The sequence below is a fragment of the Notamacropus eugenii genome, chromosome 1, assembly GCF_028372415.1.
Source record: "Notamacropus eugenii isolate mMacEug1 chromosome 1, mMacEug1.pri_v2, whole genome shotgun sequence".
Lineage (NCBI taxonomy): Eukaryota > Metazoa > Chordata > Mammalia > Diprotodontia > Macropodidae > Notamacropus > Notamacropus eugenii.
The window spans coordinates 711051675-711064159 of NC_092872.1; the positions used below are offsets into that span (position 1 = coordinate 711051675).

The following is a 12485-nucleotide window of genomic DNA, read 5'->3' on the forward strand; positions in this document are numbered from 1 at the left end:
TGAAGGCAGAAGAGACGAAGGAGGAATGGCCAGTTAGAAAAGTCGGGTGATTTTCTAAGGAGTTTAGTTTCTGTTTCTTCAGTCATTCCCTAAGAAGAAATATGTCTGGTGAGGAGTTAGGGAAACATTCCTGAGAAGGTTCTAGCTTCATTTGGGTGACAGTACGACAGCAAATTAGCCACACCGAAGTAGCAAGACCCCTGAGAGAGAGACAGCATGCACCAAGCAAGTCAAGCCACCACCACCACCCCCATCTTGACTGCCATCTCTCCTGGCACCTTGATGGGGACCACCCAGGATCCTAAACCCAAGAGCCCTCTGCTGTCACCCTGGCAATTAACTCCTGTGAAAATGCAGTCAGCCAGTGTTTCTTGAAGGGCATGACCAATGACCGAGCACAGAAAGTCCTTACTACCAGAGACTTTGGCACCATCAGATGGTTCCCCATCAGAACCTGATTTGATTGTATCAATAGAAAATGATGTCATGGAAGAGCTGTTACCATAGTCTTTGACGTTGTACCCTGAATACCATAGGTGCTCCTTCTCTATATGGTATCTCTTTCATTAGAATCTTAGTTCCTTGAGAATGGACTGCCTTGTTATCTCCAGTTCTTAGTCCAGTGCTTTGCATACAGCAAAGTGCTCAATAAAAGGCCCTCTTCATTCATTCAGTAACGAGTATAGGAGTCAGAATGGGTGGTAGTCTCGACCTTCTCCCTAACCTTTTTAAATAGGGAAGAATATCCCAGGTATCTGAAAGTGCTTTTCTGCCTAAAGGCAAGGAAAGAGATGAGATGACCTTAGAAGGAAGGTTCTTTTCAGCCCTGTGTTTTAGTGTTTCTAGAATCAACGTGTGGAATTGTTCAGCTGGCAATAATGCTAGGGTCCTAATACTCACTTGAAATGTAATAGGATGAAAAAAAGTATTTTGACTGGTCTCTTTTTGAATTAAAAACAGAAGGAATCTCTGTTATTTTCCATAATGAACAGAGGCCCTTGTTGAAACATAGGATTTTCCAGATCAAACTGTTCATCAAGGGTATACTTGTGTCTGACTGATAGTAGGGAACAAAGTATGAAATCTCTATCGATCGAGGCCAATTTTTGTTGCTCTTATTGGGTGAAGTTTCTTTGCTGGCCCAAGAAAAGGTCTTGCTCTGCTTGGTACTCAATCAGTCTGTCTATCCTACAGACGTTCTAAAAACGGAACCATGAATAGCAGTATTTCTGCCTCTCTCCAAATTAAAAACTGGATTAATTCCATCTTCCCCTTCTAATAGACACTTTCCTGCCTCTACCCTCATACCATTTGACTTAAAGGAGGGAGAATGAGGGACCCTCCTGCCAGGCAAGCCGGCCTTGGAGCCCTTGACCCCAAGGTCCGGCAAATTTCCATCTTGGCTCTCACTGAAGGGCTTTCTTTATCCTTGGGGGATTTAAAATTAAAAAAAAAAGCAACAACCAAAACACCTTCGCTGCAAGACAGTGTGGGCCCTGGAGTGGGTTGGAGGATTCTAGTTTGCGTCCTTTTTTTTTCCATCATTTTTCTACCTTTATTGGTATTCATAGCTCACAGTTTTCCGGTTACCGTCAGCCCGGGCTTTCATCCATTTTAAAGAGCTATTTTCCCCCTTGTTGTTGATGATGATGGTCTAAAGACAGATGGTGTAACTGCTTATGAATGTCCTATTTTATTTCCCGAGAACCAGACAGTTCACTTGAAGACATATATTATTTCCACATGCTCAGGTTAAGCAGCCCAGACAGTGTCTGAGTCCTAGAGCCAGCTACCCCTTTGCTTGCCTCTCCATGCCGACGCTGACACCTGTAGGTCACAGGTGGGATTGCACGGAGGACTCCTTGGCCGTCTGGGGTGGGGGGGGTGAGGGTTGGCATTCAGCTGGTCAAAACACTGATGTTGTGTATAAATAGAGTGTTTTCCTGACTACTTCTTGTTTCCTAGGAGGAGGGTAGCCATTTAGCTAATGTGGGAGAGAGAGAGAGAAAGAGAGAGAGAGAGAGAGAGAGAGAGAGAGAGAGAGAGAGAGAGAGAGAATTGTTATTTTTTTTAGACCAAAGGAAAAAGAGAAAGACAGAGACAAAGAGAGAGAGGCACAGGCGGGGGGAGACTTTAAAGAATTTTGGTCAGCAGTCCTTAAATAACAAACCCTGGATGCTTTAGGCACCCTGCTGTAGTCTTCTCCTTGTAACTCCATCAGCCTTTACTACCTATCTGATGCTAGAGGGGAGGAGAGGACAAAAATTGAAGTTTCCACAAACAGGGTGTAACATTTTAGGACCCCTACCTGCATACTCAATCTGGGGTCTTTTTTCCTCCAATGAACTGCCTCTGGGACCGACCTTGTCAATCACTGACGGATGCACCATGTCACTGGGATGCCCAGAGTCTCTCTGTCTCTTGTCTATCTCTTTCTATGTGTGCATATGGATGGAATACTGAGTCCAGGAGTCAAGAACTGAGTTCAAATTTGGCTTCAGAGAGTATGACCCTGGGCAAGTCACTTAACCTTGTTTACCTTAATCTACGAGAGAAGAAAATGATAAGCCACTCTAGTATCTTTGCCAAGGACACCCTATAGATGCTATGGTCCAAGAGGTTACAAGGAGTCAGACACAAATGAATGATTGAACAACAAGAACAACAAATCTCTCTTTCTTTCTCATATATATGTATATATACATACACACACATGCATATAGATATAGGTATATCTTATATACACCTAGAGAGATATATAGCTAGAGAGATTTAAATCTGTATGTAGATATCTATATATAGATAGATGTGTCTGTATATACATACATACATGTGTGCATGCATAGACAGACAGATGAGGTGAGACCTTGGGCATAAGAATGAAGCATTCAGACACATACATACATACATACATACATACATTCATACATATATGCATTCATATATATATAGATATACATAAAGATAACTTTAGCTATATACACATGTATGTATGTCTGTCTGTTTTCGAAGAAAACCATGATGTCAGTGAAACAATAACATAACTTGCACTTGACTTTGTTTGAGTGAGGGAGGGCTGGCTGTGCAAGGTCACCAGCCTCACTTTCCCCTCCTGAGCCATCTGGATCCACTGACAGGATATTTGTGAGGATGACAGGAGATGGCTCAGGATGCATTGAGAGACCTTGGCCCACTCAGGTACTTACTTAGAGCTACGTAATGCCCATTCAGTGAATAGGCCTCTTTAAGAAGTAATCAGGGAATGGCCCTTTTAATGAGCAAAAGAAAAGAAAGTAAATCAAGTTGGGAGGGAAAGAGCAACAATTACTATTGATAACCACTCTGAAGCCAGGAGGGATCTCAAAAAGAGCCATTAAGTGGAATTTGGGCTGGGACTTATTGTTGTACAATGCATGGGCCTCAGAGTGCACCAGGTTGAAGGTTTGGGGAAAGGGAAAGGAAAGGAAAAGGAAACAGAAACGGAAACAGAAATGGAAACAGAAAAGGAAACAAATCTGGCCTGTAAATCCCAAGTTAACTGGGGGTCCTGTAGCCATCCAAATTTACCTTCCTTTGCAGAAGAGAAGGAAGGGGCTGGGGAGACAGAAGGGAGTGGATGAGCTGAGTTAAATAACTCTAAATATGTGTGTGCATATATATATATATATATATATATATATATATGTATATATATATAATGTATGTATGTATATATATATGTATATGTATATGTATTATGTATGTATGTTTAAATAGATTTTGGAAGCATTCAAATAAATGAGGATGAGAGTGGACCGTGTGAAGTGGCTGTAGGTTGCTTAGCACAAAGACAAGTCCCTTTATCTTGGAATTGTCTTCATAACACCAAATGGATCGCTTTCTCCCTTTTGGCTGGAACTGTCTTCTAGGATTGTTTACTGCAAACCAAGTTGAGTTTTTTTGGCATGTGATATGTTTGACATATCAAATAGATATCTGGGCCTAGAATCAGGAAGGCTTGAAGCCTTAAACAAGTTGTTTGCCTCAGTTTCCTCAACTGTAAAATGGAAATAATAGCACTTTTATCCCAGGGTTGTGGTGAGGATCAAATGAAGTAATATTCGTAAAGCTGTTAGCTAGCACCTGGCGTAAAGTAGATGCTTGTTACATCCTTCCTTCCTTCCTTCTCCCCACCACCACTCAAAACTTTAGAAACCATGGAGACTTCTTTTTGTATAATGAGAGAAGTTCTGCTATGTTGGGACTGACATGTTAGTATTATAAGTATTTTCCATCTTTACATATACAAAATGTGCTTGAAGAAACCAATAAGTACATATGAAGGTAATTAGCTGACATGGCTAGAACAGATTGAATGGTATTGATTGAAGAAATGTTTTACTATTTGAAGATCAATTTTGCAATTCAGTTGTCAGATACTTCACAAAAAGTCAAAATAAAAGGAACATAACCTAGTATCAGGGGAGGGGGGAGTGACAATATAAAGGTACATGTACTCATGTGTGTATGAGATGCATGAAATCATATTCAATCAACAAACATTTGCTAAACCCTTGATACGTATAAAATGAATAATATTTAACCTATTACACATTGTTCAAATAGGGTCATACAGTTTTCAAAGCCCCTTCATGTCCATTTTCTCATTTGATCCTCTCAATAGCACCAACCCTGTGAGTAGGAGAGTCAGGTGAGAGTATCCCCATTTAAAAAAAAGAAAAGAAAACTCAGAAAGCAAAGTGATACAATAGAGAGAAATGCTGTATTTAAGAAGACCAGGGTTCAGATCTTGAGTTTGGTACTAACTACTCAAATGATGGGCAAGTCACTTTCCCTTATCTATAAAATAAACTAATGGGTTCAACTAGATGACAATTAAGTTCCCTTCCAGCCATTAATCTATGGTCCCATTAACTTGCTCAAGTTAATTCAGCTTCCACTTTCAGAAACCAGACCTAGAACCCCCAGCCAGATGCCCTTCCCATTTGGTCTTATGTTCCCTCTTGTAGAATCTGCCTTTTCCTAAAAGACTCTCCCAAGCATTTTACCAAATAAACTATTCTGCTTTTACATTATGACTATGGGAGGAAAAGAAATCTGGGTTATCTTCAATATTACAACAGTGAGAAAAAAATTGAAACATGAGAAAGTTATATGCCAAGATTTGCTCAGTGAATTGCAATTGGAGACACAAATAGGAAATACCACATTCAGTGCCATGTTCCCAAAGGGCATACCATAAATGCTATAATGATAATGAAAGTAAATTTTCTGATTCTCAACCCAGCCTACTTCTTCTGGGTTGCTATTGCCCTTTCAAGAAGAGTGAGGAAGAATTAGTCTCCAAACTAGTGATTCTCATTTCATCTCAATATGCTTTTAAAACCATATTTAGAAATAATTTTATTCTTCCTTTTAAAAAGAAATGAACTTTGTGAGTTAAAATTTAAGAGCTGCTTCAATTTGAAAGCTGTAAGTTAAAAGGCCTTAAATTCATGTTAAAATAGTGGGTATTGAAATGATCTATATTTTGATTGGTCTGGAACCCCAAATGTTGTATTTGATATCATTTTCCAGCAGTTCTTTTGGATTTTAGATACACATTTATATGATTTGAATTGATAAATCCATTCAGGTTTTAATCAGTCACTTAGAGTTGCACTAAGTTGACACAAGAGAAGTGATGAAGGTAGCAATTAATTATCATTGCCATTTTGTTCTGGAAGATAAATTTCTCAGTGAGACTTAGGTGGAGGGGTTTTTATTGTTGTTTGTTTTTTAATTTAGATAGGTTTCTCATATTCCTTTTCTTTAGGGGCAAAGCTTCAGTATTTTTTTTTCACGTATTCCCTTTCCTACAGCAAAACAGTACCTTTTTCTACATTGTTTTTTAACTTAGCCTTGGAAATAATCATTTGCCTACTTGCCCAGAAGGTAGCACTTCATGTGAGAGGGGCAGGAGAGACAATAGCTTTCATTTCTTTTACTTCCAGTGAAGAGTATGAAGCTGACTTTTTTTAAAGGGAATCTGGGTAAAACTTTCATTCCTATTTTTCAAGGAGTTTAGTAATAGTGTAAGTACTAGTGATTATGTACAGGCTAAGAGGTGGATTTTTGGAATAGTTTCTGGAATGGCTGTCATTGATTAAAATCTAAGACTGACTCTCCAATTGTAGCTGTATCTGAAAGTCCCACATAATTCCATGTGTGAAAAGAGAACTCAGAGGAGCATATAAGAAATCTAAGATCCAGGACAATCCAAAGGCTCGCAGGGATTAGAAATCAGAAAGGGTTCATGTGAAAGGTAGTGTGGTATAGTCAAAGGACCTTAAATCCAGTTCTGACTCATGGCATGTCTTGGTTGACTTGGAGCCAGTCACTTTATTTCTCTGGACGTCAATTGTCTCAATTATGAAATGATGGTATTAGACCTGATGACCTTCTGAGGTCCCCTGTAGCTCAAAATCTATGAGGTTATGGTGGTTTTATGTTTTCTAATATACATGCTTTACTTGTTAATTACGAAGTGTGGAGGGGTTGCTATTTAGGCAAGCTTGGTTTTTCTTACTTCAAATATCTTAAAATCTTTATTAAAATATATTTTATACGTATATGAAAGTACCTATTTTCATCTATATCCCAACATACCTTACTGATTTTGAAATATGAAGCAATTGTGTTCAGAGCTGTCCTGCTGAGCCGTTCTACACCTCTTCGTGCATTTCAACCTATTGGGCACAACAGTCATGAATCATTGGCATCTCTGTTTTGGGCCAGAATCATTGGTATCTCCATTTTGGCTGTTTGTCAGTTCTTTGGAATTGCTGTTGAGAGACCTTCATTTTCTGTTTTATGAAAAAGAAAATTGACGTTTGTGTTTCTTGCTCTGTTTCAGAAGAATCAATTGAAGATGCCGAAGGACCCAGTGAAACTGCTGCTGACCCAGAGGAACTCACTAAAGATCCCGAAAGTGGAGGCGATAAAGACCAGGGCAAGTGGCCAGGTAAGTTTTGGCTGCCCTTTGAACCTGAATCCCATACTGTAAAACTATGTGATAACGACTGAGAAAACAGGTAGCCCAGAATTTGTCAGGTCATCATAGAAAAACTGAATTGACACTTTTAAGTATATATGTGTGTGCTTTGCATAAATGCATTTACATAAATATACATACTTTTATATTAATATGCATTCATATTTTTATATTTTATATTAGATCACTTCTGCTATTCTGCCATTATTACATATTACATATTGTTACATAAATATACATGTCTTTATATTTACATATTGTTATTTTTATATTTTATATTAGATCTCTTCTGCTATTGTTATTACTGCTGATACTGAGCTAACAATGAAGACCTTATTCTCCCTTTACAGGATATGAAAGAGAGTCGATAGTAAACTTAGGGTAGGTCATATAGTACTTTTCACCCATAAGGGCACAGTAAAGTTTGTTGATGAAATATTCATTGAGTGAATGCCACATGTTCCCCCCCCACTCAATTTGAGGTGCTAAATAAAGCTGAGGTGATAAGGCTAAGCCTAAGAGAGGAGAAACTCAGGTAGCAAAAGCTGCATCTATTCTGAGGAAAAAAAGAAGGTAAAACTCAGGAGAAACATTATATTCTGACAGGAAGGAAAGGGAGAATAGAGGAGCAGAAGCTGATAAGTTGCTTTTAAATTTAAAAAAAAAACACCATAATAACAAAAGAAAATATGTCAAGCCAAAAAAAAAGTTTCATTTGGTCAGCCTAATTCATATTGCACACCATTGTTAATATTGTAATGCCCTGAGATTTTTTTTTTAAACCCACTTTCTTAGCCAGAATTGGTCAGGACTTTGCTTCACTTCCAGGCAGGACTGTACTTAAATCATGTTCATTCTTGGGCTTCACCATTTAAACAGAAACTTGGAGAAGGTCCAGAAAAGAACAATGAAAATGAATGAAGGCTTGGAGCATACTGCCTATGAGAAAAGGCTGCAGGGATCGTGGCTATTTAACCCCAAAAAGAGAACTATGAGAGGCAGGCAACTCAATTTGAAAGAAATATATTGTAGCTCATTGAATGCCCCATTTCTCAGTCTACTCTGAAGAATTAAAAAGCTTGAAATTATAGAACAAAATTAAGTTAGGTATTATGTAATTGGAACTTTCAAGGTATGATATCTGGCCAGGAGTTTGTAATGTGGGACTGGAATTCAGGAGAAAATTAGGTTTGGGAATAGAGATTTTGGAGTCATCTGTGGAATGATATTTGAACCCAAGAGCATGATGATAAAAGAGAGATAAATACAAGAGCCTCTGAGGACACGCATGCTTCAGGCATAGGATGTGAATGATGATCCAGAAAAAGAGAGTGAAGAGAAATGCTAGGACGAGTAAAGAGAGTGAAGAGAGCATTGTCATGGACACTAAGGGGATGGTAGAAGGACCCATTGACAAGTCCAGCGGTTGTAGAGAGAGAGCATGAGCACCGGGGAGAGGCTATTGGGTTTTACCTCTGGATCATTGATCATCATGGACATAGTGATTGCAATTGAGTGGAATCAAAAGCCAGATTACCAGCGGCTGAACTATAACCATCTAAAATCCAGAGTATTTTTGGAAATAAGGAAATCACTGATTCCATTCAACAAGCATTTCTTCACCTCCAGTGCTATTTAGCAAAATGTTTTTCTTATTTGGGGATATAAAGACAAAAAGAAAACAAAAATAGAAACAGTCCCTGTGCTCAAAGAGCTTACATTCCACCTTCCACCAGGGAAGAAAATGTAACATATGCAGAGATAAGTAAGCATAAAACTAATTTGAAGAGAGAAAGAATACTCATCAGGAAAAGCCTTGTGGGTAGGGTGGTACCTGAGTTAAGAAAAAGATAAGGGTCCTGAGACGAAGAGATAACGATGGAGTAGTGCATTACAGGCACAGGGATGACTTAGGCCAAATGCATGGAGGTGGAGAACAATGGCAGATGTAGGGAATCTAGGATATATAAGGAGGTGGTGTGATGCAAAATAGTTAGGAGCCTGAGGGAGTCATCTTTTTGTCCCCAGAGCAATGAGAAGCCATTGAAAGTTTTCAGGTGTGGTGGTGTCCTGGTCAGACTTACACTGAACTAGGAGATCGTAAGGGGTGAGAGATGAATGGTCAGTAGGCTCTTTCTAAGAGTTGGACCAGAAAAGGGGGAAGAAGAACAGTAATCAGAGGGCATGACAGAGTCAAATGAAGGGAGGGGTGCTTTAGGTTGGTTTGAGCTGGGCATGTTTGTAGGCAGTGGGAAAGAAGGAAGTCTATAGACAGGAAAAAGTTGAGGATGGGAAAGTGGGGGTACTTGATGACAATCTCTCAGAGGATGCACAGATGGACATGACATCGAAGGTACAAGTTGAGGGGTTTGCCTTGCGATGGCAAAGGGGCCACCTCTTCAGAGACAGCTGGATTGAGCACTGGGCCCAGGGTCAGGAAGACATCAGTTTGAATCCAGCCTTCAACATTTGTGTGACCCCAGACAAGTCACTTAACCTGTTTGCCTCAGTTTCCTCAACTACAAAATGGGGATGATAATATGCAGGGCTGTTGTGAGGATCAAATGAAATCATATTTGTAAAGCACTCAGTCCAGTGCCTGGCACATAGTAAGCACTATGTAATACTTATTCTCTCCCCCTCTTTCCCAGAGACTAGGACAAAGGAAGAACTGAAGGCGGGCAGGGATGGGAGGCCTGTGAATCGAGGGCAGATGAGGGAGTGCACAGTAGGGTTATCTGATTAAGATACAGAATCAAGAGTTGTGCTGGGGGCCCAAGGAGGGAAGTAGAGGATGAAAATATCATCCTCAAAAGACGGTTTGTTTAAGGGACGGTCTTATTTGCAAGTGGGTAATAAACCAAAACAGTGATTCTTAACATCCCTGAAGACAGAAATCTCGTTTTCATTTTAATTGTGGACCCAAGTCTAGAGAAGAGGTAGAAACAAGTGAACTATATTTGCTGTATGCTAACTATAAGTTCTTAACACATGGAACAAGGCATCTGATGTGTTGATTAGGAATCAGGTGAAGGTCAGCCAGTTCCCAGAGAGCAACCCAAAGGGTGAGGGGGATCCCTGTTGCCATTTCACCTACTATGTATGGTTGGGTTATCTGTTCCTTTCAAGGACCTATGCCTTCCCCTGAGAAAAGGTCTGACTAAGCTCTAACCTATTTTCTTCTGTTTCAATGTTGGCCTTGCACCTTCCTGAGTTGAAGCACAAATGAGCTGTACAGAAGTTTGAGACAAGGCACTCACGTTGCTGATAATCCATTGGTGGCTTGCAAATTCTTCAGGTCTGCTCAGGGCATCTTGAAATCTCTTGAAAGATGAACCTGCAGATGCGAAGTTTAGAAGTAATAGTAGTGACACATAGTAAGCTTAATATGAGTGGTAGCTCCCCTTTGTCCTCACTATGAGGGAAGTTAACAGAAAGCATGGAACATTTCCACAGACAAGCCAAGCATCTGGAAATGCTCTTGAGACAGGAGCCTCTTCCTTTGTGTGCAGCCATTTTCTATAGCAAACTTCCCTCCCCTCCTTCATTTTGCTAGTTGAGATGTAAAAATAGTCCCTTGATCTTTCCACAGAGTAGATTTGTATGTGAGTAGTAGATTGGAAAACCCCTGGTGTCAGCAAATGAACAATTATCATAGTAATTAGCCAATCAATTATTAATTGATACAAACTACACAACAGATAATTAAAATGATACTTTACAACCAGTAACTAAGGAGCAAATAGAACTGGAAAAAAAGTGATGGCAAAATGATTATCTTTGTACCCTCTTAACTGTTTTGGTTTTCACCTGAAGAGCCCTGTGATGGACCTAATGAGGTTCATCTGAGACAAGAAAGCCCGGTGGGGGAAATGATGTGGTGCTTTAAAAAGGGAAACTGAAAAGAATCCTAGTTAATGGCACTGAGATTTTTGAACGGTTCTCTTCAGTTGTTTTGTTTGCTGTTTTGATCCTGGCTTAGATGCTTACTTGTGCTATTTCTGGAGAAATGGCCTAAAGGGATTTTGCTTCTATTTTATTAATTTTTTTTTAAAGCCCTGATGCTCACCTAATGGAACAATTAGTGCAGTGGAGTGTCCCTGATTCAAATCCATGGTAGATTACTATTAAGGAAGGTATTAATGGGCTGGAGAGATCTAGGAAATTGTTAGAGAAAAGTATGTTTGTGGAGTGTGCTGCTGGCAGGCATGATTTCAATCAGGTTTGACATGTTTAACATAAATGTATAGAGTATAGCTTCCACCATTTATGAATATTTCCTACAGGCCTGGTGCCTTGGTAATTACTCACTTTGGGAAACAAAAAGAGGTCACGTGCATTTTATTAGAAGTCCATTATCAGTAGGCATCCCCTCCTCAGTGTACAGCTGTGGGTGCACCATCATAGTAAGGCCCCCCAATATGATGTGTGAGATATAAGAAGGAAAAATCAGGATGGAGGAAAAATGATGCTACTAAATGAATCTGTAAAGGATTAGAAAGCAGCCTGCTAAGTAGAAAGAATATTAGAGTGGAAATATGCATACGTGGGTTCTGTGTCTCTCTGGGACATTAATTAGCTTTAAAGTTTGAGTAAGTCACAACTGCTCTGGGTCTCAGTGTCCTTATTTTTATAATAAGCAGATTGAACTAAATCCCCATGGTTTCTTCCAATTCTGGCATTTGTATCTTTGTCTAAGAAGGCTAAGAAATGAATTCAGTTAGTCAGTGAGCATTCATTAAACACCTACTATGTGCTAGGTCCTGACATAGAACTGACAGCTACCTTTTTTTCTCTGTTCCACTGGTATTTCTCCTCCAGGGTATGGATAAGCTGTCAGAAAGTATTCATTGTGTTTGGGCTCAGAGTAGTATAACTGAACTGAGAATAACTGTAGTCCCTTAGCAGCAGCATCCTTCATGGCCTTGGTTCTTATATAGTCATGACCATTACATGATGTATTACTGTAGGATGGGGAAGGTTCAGCTGACCAGAGATAACGTTAGGGGTCTTTGAGTCAGTGAATTTTTCACAGCCTTATTGTAAGGCAGAATCTAGTAGGACCCCACTTTTCCCTTGTATCCACTTTCTCCCTTACCCACCTGTTCCCCTATGTACTTAAAGACAGGCTCTTGGCACTGAAGGTCATCTATGTAAAAGAACGTGCTAAATATCTGGCTTCTCCGGGTCCTCTCGGAGTTCACATTCTTATAAACAAAAGAAGCTGGTTTTGTTTTTTCATTTTCATACACAGTTGAGAACTGTGAGGCTATGCTGGCTTTCACAAGACCAACTCTTCTCCACATACCACCCCCACCCCTTTTTTCCCTAAGGTATTTTCTGTATAACTTGGCTGCTTAAATGTACTGCAGGCTGAAATCTATCTCACAATTAGAAAATAAATCCTTTGGATTGTTTTTATATAAGGAAGCAAAAATAGAAGTAGGGTAGA

General features: G+C 39.6%; 1 protein-coding gene across 4 annotated transcripts in view; it reads left to right on the top strand.

Annotated features, from left to right (window-relative positions):
* The window catches only part of ZFHX3 (zinc finger homeobox 3), a 306829-nt gene that overhangs the window by 231920 nt on the left and 62424 nt on the right, over positions 1-12485 (top strand). For all 4 annotated transcript variants that reach the window (XM_072636468.1, XM_072636471.1, XM_072636469.1 and 1 more), the window contains one exon: positions 6896-7003. In XM_072636468.1, the coding sequence (XP_072492569.1) occupies positions 6896-7003 (108 nt within the window). The remainder of the gene's footprint in view (positions 1-6895; positions 7004-12485) is intronic.